The sequence below is a fragment of the Paramisgurnus dabryanus genome, chromosome 23 (assembly GCF_030506205.2).
Source record: "Paramisgurnus dabryanus chromosome 23, PD_genome_1.1, whole genome shotgun sequence".
In the NCBI taxonomy this organism is placed as follows: Eukaryota; Metazoa; Chordata; class Actinopteri; order Cypriniformes; family Cobitidae; genus Paramisgurnus; species Paramisgurnus dabryanus.
In genome coordinates, this window is record NC_133359.1 from 1213847 (window position 1) to 1234846 (window position 21000).

General features: G+C 36.4%; 1 protein-coding gene across 4 annotated transcripts in view; it reads left to right on the forward strand.

The window, feature by feature from the left end:
• myo9ab (myosin IXAb) overlaps positions 1–21000 on the forward strand; it is a 76631-nt gene that overhangs the window by 38617 nt on the left and 17014 nt on the right. For all 4 annotated transcript variants that reach the window (XM_065277345.2, XM_065277342.2, XM_065277343.2 and 1 more), the window contains exons 3-24: positions 3251–3345; positions 3492–3554; positions 3802–3901; positions 4446–4502; positions 6977–7074; positions 7170–7296; positions 8188–8277; positions 11963–12079; positions 12189–12323; positions 13679–13800; positions 14389–14530; positions 14887–15082; positions 16873–16986; positions 17288–17369; positions 17464–17577; positions 17662–17701; positions 18007–18129; positions 18641–18721; positions 18827–18937; positions 19017–19139; positions 19220–19369; positions 19543–19853. In XM_065277345.2, the coding sequence (XP_065133417.1) occupies positions 3251–3345; positions 3492–3554; positions 3802–3901; positions 4446–4502; positions 6977–7074; positions 7170–7296; positions 8188–8277; positions 11963–12079; positions 12189–12323; positions 13679–13800; positions 14389–14530; positions 14887–15082; positions 16873–16986; positions 17288–17369; positions 17464–17577; positions 17662–17701; positions 18007–18129; positions 18641–18721; positions 18827–18937; positions 19017–19139; positions 19220–19369; positions 19543–19853 (2591 nt within the window). The remainder of the gene's footprint in view (positions 1–3250; positions 3346–3491; positions 3555–3801; positions 3902–4445; positions 4503–6976; positions 7075–7169; positions 7297–8187; positions 8278–11962; positions 12080–12188; positions 12324–13678; positions 13801–14388; positions 14531–14886; positions 15083–16872; positions 16987–17287; positions 17370–17463; positions 17578–17661; positions 17702–18006; positions 18130–18640; positions 18722–18826; positions 18938–19016; positions 19140–19219; positions 19370–19542; positions 19854–21000) is intronic.

The following is a 21000-nucleotide window of genomic DNA, read 5'->3' on the forward strand; positions in this document are numbered from 1 at the left end:
CATAAACTGAATGAGCTGACTGAAGTCTCTTTGGATAAATGCATATTATTTTTAGTATCTTGTAGTCTTATATAAATGATGATATGAAACAAACATGTTTTAATGTATCTTATAAAATACATATAACACTTAGCTTATCTGTTATTATTCATGTTGACTTGTTCCTGTGACCTATTTTCTAGTGTTTTATTTTTGTGCTGATCTGAGGTCTGTTTAGTGACCAATAATCTTTATAAAGGTTATTTATGTAAACAGTGAAAGCTCTGCTGATTCTCACTGCTTATATTCACAGACGCAGATTGAAAGTTTAGTTATAGTCGCATTTCATTGGTTTTGTTTTTTTTATTTAAATATTCAGCTAACAGGATTAATATTATCTGTACTGCCTCTAAATATGTAAACTTTCCCAACTATGTGTACTAAATCATATTCAGAATAAGAATAAGTATGACCCAAATCATGGTATGTTAAAATGATATCCTTAAAATATGCAACGGTTGAAGTTCAGATCCATGTACATGTGTCATATCTTTTTGGTGTTAATATGTGTGTTACTGTAGCATTTGTGTGTGTGTGTGTGTGTGTGTGTTTGTGTGTGACAGAATTACAGGTAAAGTATGAACATACCTACTTTAGTAAGAGTCAGTAATGTAATGTATGTCAGTGTGGTCCAAACACCTCCAGTTCTGGTAACGTCTCCCAGCGGGGCTCCAGAAGGTTCTTAAAAGTTCACAGTCCTGTTTTACTTTGTGTTCACACATTTTTTGTCATTAATCAAACACACACACACGCACACACACACACACACACACACACACACACACACACACACACACACACACACACACACACACACTGGTTTCCATGTTTTGTGGGGACATTCCATAGACATAATGTAATTTATACCACACAAACTGTATATTCTATTCCCCTTACCTGCCCCATTCCCTAACCCCAACCATCACACAAAACTTTCTGATACTTCACACTCTCAATAAACATCATTCTGTTTGATTTATAAGCATGTTTCCTCATGGGGACATCAAAATGTCCCCACAAGGTCACAAAAACACTGGTATTCCTATCTTTATGGGGACAATTGGTCCCCACAACGTGATAATTACCAGGTACACACACACACACACACACACACACACACACACACACACACACACACACACACACACACACACACACACACACACACACACACACACACACACACACACACACACACACACACACACTTGACTTCATGTGGTGCAGTGCTGGTGTTTATTTAACAGATTTGACCTCCTGTGCGGTCAGCACCTCTGCGTGTGGCTCTGAAACATTATTTTATTTAATTTAAAGGAACTTTATTGGCATGATTGTGTGTTTTGTTTATATTGCAAGCACACAATTATGTTTACGATAGTGTTTAAAACCATCGCTCATGGAACTACTCTGGGGGGCGGGGCTGATGATGTCATAACGAAGGCACCTTTAAAATCTAATTTGGCACATGGGACGTTTTTTGTTTCAACACTGTAAACTGTGAATCATGTTGAACCCTGTGGAGAAAATCTCCAGTTTGCTGCTATCTTAGATTTGTAGTTTTTGTCAGAGCGGCGTGTCGACGGAGACGTGTGTGGTGCGCAGTGTAATGTTAAGTGTTTTACCAGGAACGACCTGCAGTTTCACATCATAAAGTTGGAATTGAAATGAGTCGTGCTGCTGGTTCTGTGTTTTTTAATAAAGTACCAGAATATAGAAATTATTATTTGCATAAAGAAAAGACTAATTTTTGCACCATTAAAGGAACAATATGTAAGAAATTTATATCAATTAATCATTAAATAGCCCTGAAATGTCACTAGACATTAAGAAATCATTTTCATTTCAAATACTTATATCACTCACAACAGTGGTCCGGCCAGGATATTGTCATTTAAAAAGTGGAGTTGCAGCCCTCAACTGTTGTTTATGTTGTCGTTTGGTATATTGGCCACCAGCTGTGTGATTGCAGTACCAGTTTTAGCCACACGTTTTGTGATTGCAATACCAGTTTTGGCCACAATCCTACATACTGTTCCTTTAAGATTATTTTTGTATTATTTTATTTTTATTGTAAAATGCATTAAATGCATTTCTCATTCATATGGAGAATTCATTTTTAACATTTTTATTTTATTTTAAATTATTTACATTTTAATATTAGAATTATAGTATTTATGGCCAGATTTACTAACAGCAGTGCAAACCATCAATAATAATAAATGCATATGCATTTATAGGAGTTTACCTTTCAGATGCTAAATTTATGAGGAGATTATTTAAATGATTTACGTAACACGATTTACTAATGGTGGCACTTGTGATATGACTGGTATTTGTGCCGTTATTTAACGCCGACAAAAAGCATTTCTTAAATCATTTTGTCCTTGAAATAACTGCAATTGTTGCCGATAGAATGAGGCATCACAGAGATCAGAGAGTGTGTGGTACAAAGCAGAGGATTTTTTAATGTATCAGTTTATTTGGAATGCCAGAGGAACATGGTATTCAAAAATATTGTTTGCCAAGCCATGCTATTTTTTATTTGCTGGAGGAAATAAAAGAGGAGTCACTAGGAAATGTCACACAATAGCAGGTGTTTCAAAACTTCTTGTAAACCTTCATCTTTTTGTCCTCCGGTTCTTTTCAGTGTCCTATGGCTTCATTAGCTGTGATGTCTGTGGTGCTGAACTCAAGCACATCAGGTGATAGTAGATCACCTGCACCTCATCAGCTCGGCTTATTTTCAACCCTGAACTAGTTTGGCCTGCTCATAAGTAGATTGTGTCGGTCATTATGGAAATCAGCTGATGTGCCTGTGTTATTTATTTTGTGCCTTTTTAGTAAATAACCCACAGATATTAATCCCTCCCATCTGCGCTCTTTTGGAATTGTGCTCTCACGCAATTTGCCCCCTTTAGTAAATCTGGCCCTTAATATTTTAAAATGTAAAAATTTTAATTTTGATTTGTAATTCTCATAAATTTTTCATTAAATAAATTGCAACAAATGAACTTTTTACATACAGGTATTAGGACCTTTTTGAAGGGTAATGTCCCAGTGACAGCTTTTGTATCATCTATTAGAGTTTAGGGTGAATGGTTGGACATTTCTAGATGTCACATTTGGTTTATTAAATGTGTTTAAATGTTTAATTTATTGTTTTGCTTCTCTATAGTTGTGTCTAAATGTGTTTGTCTGTTTGTCTCCTCAGGCGTTTGGAAATGCTAAAACAGCCCATAATAATAATTCCAGTCGCTTCGGCAAATTTATTCAAGTCAACTATCAGGAGAGCGGCACTGTCAGGGGGTAAGAGCTCATTTCCAAAAACTCTTTGTCTTTGTTCTTTATTGACTTCAATGGCAGCTCCCTTTACAATAATATCCTTATACATCAAACCTTATACACGTGTGTGTAAATATTTTCAGGCTTTAAATTAATTTTTTATGTTTCAGAGCTTATGTTGAAAAGTATCTCTTGGAAAAATCCCGTCTTGTTTACCAAGAGCACAATGAGAGGTACGTCACATGTACTTCAAATGCAGATTTTTAAGGAACGATTATTGGAAAATAAATATTCTCACTCACATGTTGTTTATTTTGTGAAACTCAAAGTAAAAATATTTGATTTAAATTCCAAGTCCAGTTGGGAAAAGACAGCGTAATTATTTCACCTCCTCTTGTGTTGTCGAGTTAAAAACATTGTGAGGCTAAATATAGATGGCATTGTAAAGAGGTCTGATGATTTTTACTCTCTCACACACAGAAACTATCACGTGTTTTATTACCTGTTGGCTGGAGCCAGTGAAGATGAGAGGAAATCATTTCATCTTCTCAAACCTGAAGAATATCATTATCTCAACCAGGTAACATCAACCGTTCACTGTGCTTACTGTAAATGCTTCCAGCTTAAAGAAATCTCTCAGCTTATTCATTTACTCCTCAATGTTTCTGAAATCAAAAGAACAAAGATAAAAAATCCTCTTAGCTCATCTTCCCCGCACAACATGGCCCATAATCCCTGGCAACACAAAAGGCTCAGTGATGCCGATGCTGTTGCTGGGGACTGCTGTTGTCATGGTGACGGTCTTCAGCATCGATGTAGGTGACATCAGAGGGACGGGCCGCTGGTCGTGTGCTGGATGCCCACCAGACCTGAACGTCTCGACAGGACTATGTGTAACCTCATGTTGGATGTCAGTGTATCAGCTCTACATGTGCACATCTGTCATGTGAAAGGGAAACGAGACGAGTATGTCAGTGCTGAATATCTGAGCATGACCCTGATCTTTCTCTGTTTCAGATTTAGAAAGAAATAACATCTTAATGTGTGTCTTTACTAGTCAGGGCTTTAAGGGTGTGTGTGTGTGTGTGTGTGTGTGGCTCCTAACACATCTACCTGCCTTCCAGGTATCAATGAGAATCCATAGACAGCAGCATTGGGGAAATTACAGTGACACTGAGCCGGTCAGTATTGTCTCGGTGTGTTTGTGTAAATCCACATAGAGCTTCGTCCCCGCTGATGTTTGCTTTGTTTGGTTGCTGCACTTTTTGTTTTGTTTAAAGTGAAGTTTTTTCCTCCGTGTGTTTCTCCTGACGTTCTGCCATATTGTGATTAAATACAGAAGTGCAGTGAGCGTCAGTGAGATCCACAGCTCTGGTGTTTGGCTTCAGTGATGATGTGGATTTGTGTGCTGTCTGTATCGCTTGGCTTTGGTTTGCAGAAGGTCACACCTGACCTCAGTTTATACTGTACCTGGATCAGTTAATGGCTGTGTCATAAACCTGACACATTGCTTTCTCAAGCTATAGACAGATAAGAAAATCAAATATCAAATCTAAATGATGAAATGTATGTGGATTTGACTCTTCCTCAATAAAATGAGGTGTTTATAATATTATACATTTATTATACTTTTATAATCTATTTCAAGTTAACTGAACTCTAGATCATATTAACTTTAATCACTTTTGAGTTTAAGTGAGACAGATAACAGTTAGTCTTGGGTGTATTAGGTTTTAGACACAGCCAATTCTTGCTTACACATGCTGAAGTTTTTCCCAAAATGTATTTCTAAAAATGTTGGGTAAGGTAAATAAAATCACCTACAGTATTTGTGACATTGGACCACAAACCAGTCATAAGGGTACATGTTTTTGAAATTCAGATTTATCACCTTAAAGCTGAATAAATGAACTTTCCATTGATTTAGGGTTTGTTAGGATAAGACAATATTTGGCAGGTTTGAATTTGAGGGTGCAAAAAATAATAATATTGAGAAAATCACCTTGAAATTAAGCTAAGATGATAAATGTGAGACATGATAAATAAAGTTTTGGTATATTTATGCAAGGAAATTTACAAAATATCTTCATGGAATATGATCTTTCCCTATATATCCTAATGTTTTTTGGCAAAAAAATCTACAATTTTGACCCTTGGCTATTGCTCCAAATAACTTTGTGACTTATTATTGGTTTTGTGGTCCAGGGTCACATATGCTTATTTTTTTCCAAAACGTATTCATATAAATTTAAGTTCATATGTGCATTATGACTATATTTTATATCTGTGCCTTTTTTAAAGGAAGAATTCATCCAAAGATGAACAGACTAATGAGTTTCCCCTCAGATCCAATGTGGGGGAACTTTTTTTAAATAATGTTTTTAATTTGTGTGTGTATTAAACTCCTAATTTAAGACTGATGAGATGTACACACCAAACGCGAATTCAACGATTTACCCGAGTAGATTACATACAAAGTTATGCAAAGATGAAAATAACACTATTGGGCGGCACGATTGCAGCAAAAAAATGTGCTTTTCTCCTAAAACGCGTCTTCCGCAAGTAAAAAATATTCAACTCGAGCAAAAAATCTGCATGACACGAAGTTAAATCCACTGAGTAATCTAAACGCAATGCTTCACGTTTGGTGTGTATGCAGCATTATGGGGTATACACATCAAATGTAAATTCAACAATTTACGTGAGTAGATTACATACAAATTCAATGCAAAGATGCGAATAGATGCAAACTTGCACTGGGCAATGTGAATGACACACATTGTCTGGCGCGATTGCCACAAAACACAGAATTTGCCTCAAACGCGTTTTTTGGGCAAGTTGAACATATTCAACTCAAGCGAAAAATTCGCCTGATACAAAGTAAAACACTGCCAGTAATCTAGAGAGAGGAATGCAGTGCTTCGTGTTTGGTGTGTATGCAGCGTTATGAGGCATAAGTAGATTAAATACAAAGTCAATGCAAAAACACAAATAGATGGCGGGGCTGCGAATGACGTCAATTGGATGGCATGATTGCCGCGAAACACAAGCAATTCGCCTAAAATGCGTCCTCGTGCAACTTGAATATATTCAACTCGTGCAAAAAATTTGCATGAGACAAAGTTGAATCTCGCTAGTAATCTAGAGCGAGGAACGCGATGCTTCGCGTTTGGTGTGTACGCAGCATTAGTTTTCATTTTAAATTTTAATAGTATGTGTTTTACCATTGGGTCTGAAAATCTGGAGATGTAAGTCATCGGTCAAAACAGATCTGGTTTGGTGCAATTAAATTATGCACATGTACACCAAGAAGTGTTATTAGGAAGAAGAGGAAGATCATGCATGACTTCTGATTGATGTCTTCACTTGTTTAATGCTGTATGTGTGAAGTGTTTTCTTTATTATTGTAATTTATTAACAAGCAGGTTAACTGTAAGCTCATTTACATTTTATTAAAGACACAGTTCACCCCCAAAAATAACACTGGACAAAAACCATGAGAGCGTGTTTATAAATGATGATTTAATTGTCATTGTTGAGTGAACTGACATGAAAAGACATTCATCAGAATCCAGCGCTTTTGGATTTGCACTCTCAGAGAGTTTCTGGCCGTTCGTTAGGTTCATAAAAGCGTTGTTGGCTGTTGTTCACGCAGGATTGTTTCACTGTAGAAGGAGAAGATTTGAAGCATGACTTTGAACGACTTCAGCTGGCCATGGAGATGGTCGGATTCCTGCCGGCCACCAGAAAACAGTGAGTTACTGTAAAGTCCAGATCAAGAGACATTTAGTAGTTTATACTACAGATAAAGATCATCATTAAATATAAATTGTTGCGTTCTTGTCTAGAATCTTTTCGTTGCTGTCTGCGATCCTACACCTGGGGAACATCCGATACAAAAAGAAGACGTACAGAGACGACTCCATTGATATCTGTAATCCTGAAGTGCTTCCTATCGTCTCTGAACTCTTGGAGGTGAGATGATAACTTTACTGTATAAATTAAAACCAGGTGTGACCAGATACATCTCCTCCATATTATTCTTGTGTTTTCGTAAGGTGATAATGCTAAAAATTATATCCTAGTCCTGGTTTACAGTATTTTACATCAGTTTAACAGTTAAGATTTTCTGCTTTTCAGTCCTTCCAGAAAAACGCAGAGATTTTTTGTGATTGTTGCAGGCAAAAATCCTTGATCTTGCGGCACGTTTTCTTAAAAAATGCGATGGAATATGCGGATATTTATGCAATTTTATGTAAAGAAATTGCGGGAACTTGCAAAAACTGTGAGAACTGTTTGAACCTTTTTAAAACTGTTATGTTTACAGATTTGTAACATAAACAAAGTTTTTCTTGCATTGCGACATGAATATGTTTCCCTGGATTGAAATATATGGAAAGCTAAATATATTTTTTATGCTTTGAAATGTATTTTTTAAATATATTTTTTAAAATATACAAAAGTGGCCAAAAAATTTTATTGGTGAAAAATATATTTTTGTAAACATATTCCAACATATTTGTAAACATATTTGGCTATTTTTTTGTATATTTAGAAATATATTTAAAAGCATATTTTTTGCCGCATACACACCGAAAATAAAATGAAGTTTATATGCATTTATAAAAAAACACTTACAATAGGCTGATGATGGCTTTTGGCATCTGATGGTGGTTTATGTGAAAGCCCAGTGGGTCAAGCTGTGTTTATGTTGTACATCATAACATTTATTCATCAGAGTAAAACACAGATTTAATAATCGAGACGCTGTACAGGTCTTATAGCTTCTGTGCAATGAGCTTTATTATCTAAATGAACTGAATTTCTTTCATTAGAAATGTTTTGAATGAGGTCTATGTTTTTTAGGTGAAGGAGGAGATGCTGTTTGAAGCTCTGACCACACGTAAGACAGTGACCGTAGGAGAGAGACTGATCGTACCGTATAAACTATCTGAGGTAAGACTTCAATAACACATCAAGTTTATGTACTGATGCTGAATGATGCGTGATGATGAGAGATCACAGCTTTGTGTGTTTTTAAAGATAATGATTGTTATGTTCACCTGTGAATCCGCTGACATTGGTCTATTAAACGACTCTATAATGCAGGATGTGATTTTGTAACGTTGTCCATTAGCTGATCCCGGATCAGATCTGTCTATTTGATACACACTCTTACAGACAGTAAGCAGGTCGTGTGTCTCTGAATAACCTTCACTAACTGTCAGCTGTACAGTAACACAGTTTGACATCTTCATCATCTTCATCATGGTCAGTCGTCAGGTGTTTTATGTGTTTTGGCTCGTGTGTCTCTTCAGTAAGTGATGATCTTGGCAGCTTCCTTCAGGTTTATGATCACTCACAGTAATTTGTGTCTTGATGCCAAACCTCTATAAATGTCTTTGTTGTGCTGAACACCAATGAAGATATTTTGAAGAACCAAAACTACAAATACTATGGAAGTGAATGGTGCCCCAGATCTGTTTGGTGTTCAGCAGAACAAAGACGTGTTTGAGGATGAGTAAATAATAACAGAATCTCTTTAAATAACCGTGAATATTCACTAAAAATGCACAGATTTAATTCACTTTGCTTTACATTGACCTGATTTAGTCTTTCACACTTCTTTATGTGTTAGTATCACCTGATACCACAAGCTGAAGTACAGTAACACACAGTATTACTGGGAATTTATTGGACACAATGACCACAGTTTCCCCTAAAAACAACATTGAGAAACTCAACCGCACACAAACACAAAGTCTGCTTTTTTACTCTAGCTAAAACACACACTTGGATAAAAGATTTATGCTCAGTAAATTACAACCCCAAAACAGAAAAAGTTGGAACACTGTAGAAATTGTGAGTAAAAAAGGAATGGAATAATTTACAAATCTCATAAGCTTATATTTTATTCACAGTAGAATATAGATAACATATCAAATGTTAAAAGTAAGATATTTTGAAATGTCATGCCAAATATTGTCTCATTTTGGATTTCATGAGAGCTACACATTCCAAAAAAAGTTGGGACAGGTAGCAATAAGAGGGCAGAAAATTTTAAAGGGATAGTTCGGCCAAAAATGATATTAAACCCATGATTTACTCACCCCCAAGCTGTCCGAGTTGCATATGTCCATCGTTTTTCAGACAAACACATTTTCGGATATTTTAGAAAATATTTTAGATCTTTCTGTTCATTAAATGTAATGTTACGGGGTCCAGCAATAGTCCACGATCTTCAAGTCCAAAAAAGTGCGTCCATCCTTCACAAATTAAATCCAAACGGCTCCAGGATGATAAACAAAGGTCTTCTGTGGGTAATCCGTGCGGTGTTGTTGTAGAAATATCCATATTTAAAATGTTATTAACGTTATAAACTACCTTCCGGTAGCGCCGCCATCTTAGACTCAGGAGAGAGTATTAGCGTAGTGTACGCACTTTTCTTAGTGACGTATGACAAATTCGGAGGGCGGGGGGACAGAGCAGCAGCAGAGAAACTCTGTACGCTGCGTAAGCTCTCATCCTGAATGCGCATCACTCCAAAATGGCGGCGCTACCGGAAGGTAGTTTATAACGTTAATAACATTTTAAATATGGATATTTCTACAACAACACCGCACGGATTACCCACAGAAGACCTTTGTTTATCATCCTGGAGCCGTTTGGATTTAATTTGTGAAGGATGGACGCACTTTTTTGGACTTGAAGGTCGTGGACTATTGCTGGACCCCATAACATTACATTTAATCAACAGAAAGATCTAAAATATTTTCTAAAATATCCGAAAATGTGTTTGTCTGAAAAACGATGGACATATGCAACTCGGACAGCTTGGGGGTGAGTAAATCATGGGTTTAATATCGTTTTTGGCCGAACTATCCCTTTAATGTACATATAAGGAACAGTTGAAAGACCAATTTGCAACTTATTAGGTCAATTGGCAACATGATTGGGTATAAAAAGAGCCTCTCAGAATGGCAGTGTCTCTCAGAGGTCAAGATGGGCAGAGAATCACCAATTCCCCCAATGCTGCAGCGAAAAATAGTTTTCTGAGCTTCTCAGAGAAAAATTGCAATGAGATTGAAGTTATCATCATCTACAGTGCATAATATCATTCAAAGATTCAGAGAATCTGGAACAATCTCTGTGCGTAAGGGTCAAGACCGGAAAACCATACCGGATGCCTGTGATCTTCGGGCTCTTAGATGGCACTGCATCACATACAGGAATGCTACTGTAATGGAAATCACAACATGGGCTCAGGAATACTTCCAGAAAGCATTGTCAGTGAACACAATCCACCGTGCCATTCGCTGTTGCCACTAAAACTCTATAGGTCAAAAAAGAAGCCATATCTAAACATGATCCAGAAGCACAGGCGTTTTCCCTGGGCAAGGCTCATTTAAAATGGACTTTGGCAAAGTGGAAAACTGATCTGTGGTCCAACGAATCAAAATTTGAAGTTCTTTTTGAAAAACTGGGATGCCATTTCATCCGGACTAAAGAGGACAATGACAACCCAAGTTGTTATTAGCGCTCTTTTCAGAAGCCTGCATCTCTGATGGTTTGGGGTTGCATGAGTGCGTGTGGCATGGTCAGCTTACACATCTGGAAAGGCACCATCAATGCTGAAAGGTTTATCCAAGTTCTAGATACATATGATCCCATTCAGACGTCGTCTCTTTCAGGGAAGACCTTGCATTTTCCAACATGACAATGCCAGACCACATACTGCATCAATTACAACATCAAGACTGCGTAGAAGAAGGATCTGAGTACTGAAATGGCCAACCTGCAGTCCAGATCTTTCACCCAAAGAAAAGATTTGGTGCATCATAAAGCGAAAGATGCGACAAAGAAGACCTAAGACAGTTGAGCAACTAGGAGTCTGTATTAGACAAGAATAGGACAACATTCCCATTCCTAAACATTGGTCCTCCTCCAGCTGTTCCTTTATATGCACATTTAACTTTTCTGGCCTCTTATTGCTTCCTGTCCCAACTTTTTTTGGAATGTGTAGCTCTCATGAAATCCAAAATGAGCCAATATTTGGCATGACATTTCAAAATATCTTACTTTCAACATTTGATATGTTATCTATATTCTACTTTGAATAAAATATAAGTTTATGAGATTTGTAAATTATTCCATTCCTTTTTTACTCACAATTTCTACAGTGTCCCAACTTTTTCTGTTTTGGGGTTGTAGAAATAAGACTATAAGTCTAGTTTTAAATCATTTTATTCGATATATTTAAAGCAACACTATGTAGTTTCCATGTAGAAATGACTTACAGCTCCCCCATGTGGTTGAAAAGCGCAACAATGCCTGGTATCAGACACTCTTCTGCAGGGGCGGGGCTGTGTTTCCTACCCTCCACCGCCACTTTCAGAGTGTGCTTGTAGCAGCTAGGAGGCTGCTCAGGTTGCAGCAACAGTACAATTTGTCCAATTAAAAGTTGTTCTATCACTGAAATAATTTTAGAGACATTATTTAAAGGTAAAAAAAACTACATAGTGTCGCTTTAATGTAACAGCGCATGTTAATCATGTCATTGACTTCAGTTGTGTATTGTTGATTATGTGATCATGTGCAGATGTTGTGTGTTGGTTTTATTGATGCACATCTGTGTCTGCAGGCGGGGACGGTGCGAGACTCGATGGCAAAGTCTCTGTACGGCGCTCTGTTCGACTGGATCGTCTTCCGCACAAATCACGCGCTGCTTTATAATAAAGACCTGGAGGATTCATCTAAGGTAGACTTCATGTGAATCTGTATATCTTGTTCATATAAACAAGACTGTACTGAGATCAGTCCTAATATGATAAACAGACACTTCATCAGTTGTGATTGTTGTGTTGTAGATTTTGTCGATCGGGGTGCTGGACATCTTCGGCTTTGAGGATTACGAGAACAACAGTTTCGAACAATTCTGCATCAACTTTGCAAATGAAACTCTTCAGCATTATTTTAACCAGCACATCTTTAAACTGGAGCAGGTAAACTCATACCATAGTCTTTAAGATGTTGATGACATCACAGCTAACATACAGTACAGTACACATGATTTCAGATCAGGTCTGGTTGTTATATTAGAGATCACATGTTTTGTTTTAGAAAAGATACACAGCTCACAGATCAGCTCACATTAGTATGTCTATCGTCCATCTTATCTTAACTTTGTGAATTGTGTTCAGAGTAAATACATAAAACTCCAGCTGTTCTCCTCAGGGTTTGAGTTTTATAATATTTACACCCTGAACATCAACTGCTCCTTTATTTCTACTTCTATAACAATCATTAGTTAAAGATTGACACGCTGCTATCAACTCTCCTCATCTCACAGATTATAAACATCAGATCTGTTTGATAGTCATAATATTTAAACAGTTTTATATGGAAATATTTATTATTACATTACACTTTAAACACAGACTGACTAAAAAAAGATACATGAGGTCATATGTCCCTGAAAATCTAAGTCAATTAAATTGTAATTTAGAAAGTTTATTTCCCCAACATAAACATCCTGATTAAATTTGTTCAAAATAAGAAATACATTATGTCCGTTCATGCAAACTTTGAAAGCTTTTTGTCTGATTTAGTCATGTCTTAAATGCATTTATATTCTTACCTTTAATGCAACGCAAGTAGATCTTAATGTAATGCTGTAATTTTTCATTTATCTTCACATTTCACATTGAATTGCATTGAAACATAAAAATAGCCTTTAAACTATACATATTTATATTAAATTATTACAGAAATGCATTTTTGCATCATATATTACACATCGAAAATTGCAGAGTAAAGTGAAGAACTGATCATTAAACAAAGTAACAGATGAAAAGATGCTTCATTGATTTTGAGCTTGCATGCAAACTTTGTTCAAAAATCTGAGATGGCACAGTTTGAATGGGCATGATGCCTCTGAAAGGCACTGTCAAAATCTATTTTTTAAACTGCTTTGAGAAAACCTGATGTTTCCTATGAAAAAGATGTGACCCTGGACCACAAAACCATTCATAATTGTAGCAATAGCCAACAATAAATTATATGGGTCTTTTTTTTACCAAAAATCATTAGGATATTAAGTAAAGATCATATTCCATGAAGTTATTTTGTAAATTTCCCATTTTAAAAATATAAAAATGTATTCGCTAAGGACTCTAAAGATGATTTTCTCAATATTTAGATTTTTTGCACCCTCAGATTCCAGATTTTCAAATAGTTGTATATCTCAGCCAAATACAATACCATGCATAAATGGAAAGCTTTCAGACATTTATTCAGTTTCAAGGATTGGTTTTGTTGTCCAGTGTGTTGTATTGATGTGATATGTGTCTGTGATCAGGAGAAATATCGATCAGAAGGGATCAGCTGGCACATGATCGATTACATTGATAACACAGCCTGCATAAATCTGATCAGTAAGAAGCCCACAGCGCTGCTCCATCTGCTGGATGAAGAGTGCAAGTAAATGACATTAACATCACATTATTTCATTATGATCCAGAGATATCTGTCAAATATCATTTGTTAAAAATATCATAGAATGATCTAATGAATGCATTCGTTAACTTTAGTTATTGAAAGTGCATTAACGGAACGATGGAGATTTTGTAAATATTTAATATGATTTTAATGGCATGCACTGAACTTAAAGAACAACAGACAGCCCTACTAAAAAGATCAGCTAAAACCAGTCTAAGGTCTCCTAGCTTGATTATAGCTGGTTAAGCTGGTGTTGCAGGCTGGTTTAAGAGTTTTTTGTTTAGCTGACCCGGAAGGATGAGCTTAAACCAACGACTTCCATCTTAAACCACATAAGACTAACCAATCATCTTAGCCAATCTGGTCAGGCTGGAAGCTTAAAATTATAATGTTTTCAAAACCAGCATGCTACACCATCTTAACCTGCTAAAACCAGGCTGGGAGACCAGCTTAGGTGGGTTTTAAATGGTCTTTTCAGTAGGGCGACTTTGCGTGTAAACAGGTTCATATGTTAATAGTTTAACCAACTCATGTTTTTAATGCTGGTTGTGTATTTTGGTTGTTTTGTAGTTTTCCACAGGCGTCTAATCAGACTCTTCTGGATAAGTTTAAGCGTCAGCACGAGGGAAGCGGTTACATTGAGTTTCCTGCTGTTATGGAATCAGCGTTCATCATTCGACATTACGCTGGAAAAGTCAAATATGGAGTCAAGGTGAAGAGCCATAAGAAATCATAATCTGTGATTGGAGCACTTTTTTGTATTTTGTTGCACTTTTGCATGCATGTGTGTGATTTAAGTGAGCATATGCATGTACACAAACACTTCCAGTGACCTAATTCTGTGGTTTAATCTGATTGGTTTGATAGTCCCCCGGGCGTGAGTGTATTTGGAGCACATGTTTGCCAGACAGACACAAATCTACACTACACACACAATTTAATATAATTCAACTAAAGACAAAATACTGAAATACAAACATCTGTGTATAAACGAGAGAGTTCACAAGACAAACGAGAATCATGAAATGTGTCCACTCTTAATAAAAAACTCTTGTGATGTTCCCGCAGGATTTCCGAGAGAAGAACACGGATCACATGCGTCCGGATATCGTGGCTCTTCTGAAGAGCAGTCATAGTGGTTTCATCTGTAGTCTGATGGGAATTCATCCGGTGGCGACGTTCCGCTGGGCCGTTCTCCGAGCGTACTTCAGAGCCGTCGTCGCCTTCCGTGAGGCCGGCAAACAACACAAAGACAAAAAGAGCGGTGAGGTGTCATATCTGATAAACACACATTAAACATGAAGATCCTGTTGTGTTGTCTTATACGCGTATGACTGACTTTAAAGTTCACAGACGTCTGTTGAGACTTGACACTTCAAAATAAATAATTAACAACCTCAGATGTTCCTCACAATCACGTGAGCATGAGTTAATATCCAATGATGCATCACTGCTCTATTATTTATCACCGCAGAGACCATATAACCGTTCTGGACTACTGAAATATAGATCTGTGAAGACTACAGCACGCAAAGAGGAAGTGATGCGTACACAACTCTGTGTGTGCGTGTGTGTGTGCGTGCGTGTGTGTTTTCTCACTGCAGGTATTTTGTCCTGCCATAAACATTTAACCACAGTTGTGTACGCATCACTTCCTCTGTGAGTGTTTCAGTATCTGTGATGCTGTCATTGAAACACATACATAAGTTTTATTATTGACTCTTGTATGTGCAGGTGCTTGTGTTGTTCCTCATTGTATTGTTTTGGATAAATGCTTCTACTAGTGATTCATTATAAATGTAGTTGATTTTAAAGTGCCTTGTTAGCCAAATGTAAGGTTGCCAAAGTATCAATACAAATTGCACAAATAAAGGAAATATACAAAAGAAAGGAAAGCATTTATTTTTATTAGAGATGCACAGATATAAAAATGTTCTATCGATAGCCGATTATTCAGACTGATATTGTTCGAAACCGATAATTTGGTGGTTATATTAACTTGCATAAACTAAATTCTAAAGATGTAATTTTCTGAATGTTATTCAAATGATTATTAACTCTTTTCCCGCTATTGATGACTTATCTTGTCAATTAAGAGAAAACGCTTCCCTGACAATGATGAGTTTTTATGGCGATCCATATTTCCGTTATTATCCACTAGGTGTCGATCTTACACAACTTGTAAAACACTGAAGCATCCACTGATCCAAAAACAGTAAAAATCGCTCTGAATCTGATCTCTAACTAAAGTCATTAAAAAAATGCAATTATCTCAGCTTTTTGCTTAAAATCTGTATTTTTGAAGAAACCTACCCATATTTGAGAGGTTATAAAAAGAGAACAAATTAAGATGGGAACGTGTTTTTTTTTGTTCTTCATTCTTTTATTTTTTATGTTATATTTTCATATTTAAAAAAGACATTTTTCTGGAAGGCATTACACTTTTTGTGAAAATCATAAAAAATGGTGTGGAAAGAGTTAATATTGAACATTAAACCAGTGATGTTTTTTGTACATTTTTTTTATACACAGAGCTCAAATTCATTGCATTTTCATGTTCTCTTTTGATTGACAGGATGAATCGGCCATGATTAAACACTGTATAAACGATCATCCAATAGTGTTTAAAATCGTTTTTATCGACCAATACCAATTATTGATGGATGTATTGGTGCATCTCAATTTTGTCTTTATCTACTAAAAAATCCATCAAAGACCACCATAAGCTGGTAGCTGGTTTTAGCTGGTTTAAGTTGGCAGTAGCTGGTCTAAGCTGGGCTTAAAAGGTGACCAAAACACAGACCAGCTTGCTACACCAGCAGTATCAGCTAAAACCAAGCTGTGAGACCAGCTAAAACCAGCTCACTTAGCTGGATTTTTCATAAGGGTTTTCATGTGTAAATGCACAAAAAATGATTTTTGTTTAATAAGCACAACTACTCAAAAACACAGAAATGTTTAGATTTCACATCAGTTGTTATTTTGTTTAAGTGACACAATTAAAACACATTTGAGCGACTCAATGACTGTATTTACTCTCTCTTTCATTTCTAGGTTCTGATTCTCCGCTTCAGAATCGTAAAAGCGTGGACAGCTTCAGTTTTCTTCATCACCCCGTTCACCAGCGGAGCCTTGAGATCCTGCAGCGCTGTAAAGATGACAGATACAGTAAGACTGCACAATCTCACAATAAAAATGTTTATGGGATATTAAACACTATTTTATTCACTCTTTTGGGTCACATTGGTTAACTAGTCATTAATAACAAACCAGCTAGAGATGGTATAGTTGTAGCTCATCTTTATTCTTCTATACAGTCAGACAGGGGTCTTTGGTTAATGGTTCACTTTATATTTTTCTTAAAATAACACATAATAGATGATAAGGTTGTTGATTTCATGTAGTGTACATGTAAAGATCTGAAGTGTTTTATGACCTTGTAATGATAACAACTGGTTGTCTTTGACAGATTCATGTATCAGTAGAAAAATGCCACGCACGCCGCTGTCAGACCTGCAAGGAACAAACACGCTTGGTGAGAAAATCCCCAGGTATGAAATAAAATCAAACATTTACATGCTGGGATCTGATACAGTATATATTAGCCAGTTTTGAGGCTGTATCGAGCAGTGAATGTTTTCTCAGGGATGGCTGTAATGTTCGTAGCACGAGATCCTTCAGCTCATCCCATGAAGAAGAGGGAATTTTTGTGAACAGCGCTAATAACAAACTTCTGGAGAGAGCTCAGGGCATCCTAATGTGAGTCAGATCACTATGATGATCGAGTTTTAAACTAGTTTCACTTTGGTTATTAATCTCATAAACACTTTCTGTCTTCTGAAGGCGAAACAAGAACTACAAGACGAAGCTGAGTCTCCCGAAGGTACAGACCGTCTCACACGAGTGCTGATGTTGTTAAATAATATTAAAACTTCACACCAGAGGGTCAAAGTCAGATCTTTATCTTTTAAAGATGCTTTCAGACAGATCTCATGATCTCATAGGACAGGGAAATTTAGTTTTGTTTCTGTTATATACACCTGAATGAGACTAAAACATCCTTTAGTAGAGTACACATATGATTGAGTGATGCGGTCATGTCATGTTTACTGTGGTAATAAAGTGCATGGTACTGTAGGTGAACATACTGACTGTTAACTTAACTCATCTGTTTTCTTGTGTCTTCAGCATCTGCTGGATGTGAAATCATTGAAGTATTTGAGCTGTCTGACGCTTCACGACCGCATCACTAAATCACTTCTGCATCTACACAAGAAGAAGAAACCACCGAGCATCAGCGCACAGTTTAACGTGAGATCTCAACTAAACCTTTAATACAGACTGATTTATTGATGGTCAATGTAAATAATAAATTCATGTATTCATTATTCACCTGATAAGTCCAACACAATTTTTGTTAGATGATACGATGGGTGCAGAAATTTAGGACCTTTGGATCTTAATATTCAAATTTCAACACTGGATTTATTTTCTTGAGCAATGATTTAAATAAATACACAACATGCAATTTTTTACAATTATTTTAAAGGTGACATCATGAAAATCTTTGAAAAGACTTTTTCCATGTTTAAGTGCTATAATTGGGTCCCCAGTGCTTCTATTAGCCTAGAAAATGTGAAAAAGATCAACCCATTAACTTAGTTTTGGTAAACCATTCTCTGCAAGCATGTAAAAAAATATGAGAACACTTCACATACGTTCTCCGGGGATTTTAAAAAGTCTTGTGAAATGTCCTCTTAAAATGATTTGACTTTGGAGATTGTACAGAGCTGAAAATATTTCTTCATCTCTTATGATTCAGGTGTCTTTGAATAAACTCATGGAAACGTTGGGCCAATCCGAGCCGTACTTTGTGAAATGCATCCGGTCAAATGCAGAGAAGGTAAACTTCATGATATATTATGTTTTTGTGACTTCATGTTATGTTCTGTTTTTGTGATCCTTCATCTAGACACTCTTTGTGATTCGATGTGTTAATGTCTCGTAGCTTCCCTTGCGTTTCAATGACGCTCTTGTCCTGAGACAGCTGAGATATACTGGGATGTTAGAGACGGTCAGGATACGGCAGTCTGGATACAGCGTTAAATACACCTTTCAGGTTTGTCAAATACACACAAAATACACAAACGTGAAGTGAAGTGAAGTGGTTTTTAAAAGAGATCTCGTGTGTTTTTTAGGATTTTGCTCATCACTTTCATCTGCTGCTACCTGCTGGATTTTGTTCTGCTCAGATGAGCATCAGAGAGTTTCTGCAGACCATCGACCTCGATCCAAACACGTATCAAGTGGGAAGAACGATGGTAACGAACAAACTCATCAAGAGGTCAGTCATGATGCTAGAAAATGAAGTATTTGAAATTTGTTTGTTTTTTTCTCTCAGGTGTTTTTGCGTGAGCAGTCACGTCAGAGGTTACAGGATGATCTTCATCAGGAGGTGTTGAGGAGAATCGTGTGTTTACAGCGATGCTTCAGGAGTCATCAGGAGAGAAAACTCTTCTGCAGTCAGAGACGAGCCGCTCGACTCATTCAGGTACATCATCCACATATCAACAAGAGACATTTTACTACGAGCAGATTGTGTTTTTTTCTTGCTTTAAGCATTTTTTGCTACTTTTTTGCAAGGTTTTGATATCTGTGAAATAGTGACAGGATTTGTGTTTTCAACTGAGCATTCATAACTTTTTATTCTTTGTGTCATTACAGAGTTGGTGGCGTGACTGTATGTTAATGCGTGCCATCGAGAGCTCATGTGATGAAGAGCTTCAGCAGGAGGCTGTAGTTTTTCTGCAGGCAGCATGGCGAGGTTACAGAGAGAGACGTCTGTACGTGATGAAGAAAAATGCAGCTTTACTCATCCAGAGACGCTGGAGGAGATGCCTGCAGACACGAGCGAACGCAGCCCAACTCATACAGGTGACCTGGCAGACGTACAGACAGAGACAGAGATACCTGCAGCTGCGCAGGGCAGTCGTAACGCTACAGGCCACCTGCAGGGGGCATCAGACTCGACAGAGGTAATGGATATAAACCAATGATGATGATTATGGCAAGCCGTTTTAACATTTATTCGTTGAGTTCTTCATATCAACAATTCAATTTTCACTAGTTAGAATTTTAATTCTTGATATCAACAATTACATTTCCACTAGTAACAATGTTAATACTTGATATGAAGAATTCAATTGTCACTAGTTACAATGTTAATTTCTGTTATCTGAAATTTTATTTATGATATCAATATAATTTCAGATATCTAAAATGGCTTTCTTACTAGTAACAAAATCCCATTCATGATATCAGAAATTAAAATAGTCACTAGTGACAATCAAATTATTGATATCAAGAATTAACATTTTTAACTAGTAACAATTGAATTCTTCATATCAAGAACTCGACTGTCGACATCAATAATTCAATTCTTGATATCAAGAATTAAAATTTTAACTAGTGAAAATTGAATTGTTGATATCAAGAACACAACGAATAAAAGTAAAAACGGCTTGCCATAGCTGATACATCACCACCTTATTCATCACAGATCAATGACGTTGTAATCTTTCACAATGACCAGCATTTTATTAACTCTTTACCTGCCAGGGTTTTTTTTTTTTTTAAAGTTGCCCACCAACATTTTTATGATTTTTACAAAAGTTTAATGCCTTCCATAACATTTTCTTCTCATCCCCCTTTTGAATGTGGGGGTGAAATGTTGATGTGCACCTTTAAATTAATATAACTTTGGCATTTTTGGTCTAGAATATTTTTTATAGAACTTTACATTTATTTTAATAAATAAAAATAATGCAATAACATATTCATTTTTAAATAAAATGATAAAAATATAATTGTTGTATGACAGAAATGGTGTAAAAATGAATCCATAAGTCTCAAATAGCTGTGATTTTAAATGTCAAGTTAAAATCACCAAAAAATGCATCTCACCTTTTTATTGGTTGATCCATGCCCTTGTCACAGATTTTAAAAAAAAACTGTCACTGCATTATTATTACTGCAAAAAGGTTTTGAAAATATATAAAAACTTCACTCTTAGAGCTTTCCAATGATATATAGTTTATTATTATTGGATAAGAATTCACATGCAAAACACTGAAGTAAAAGTAGGCGTCCGGCTGGCGGGACAGTGACATTTAGCAGGAATAT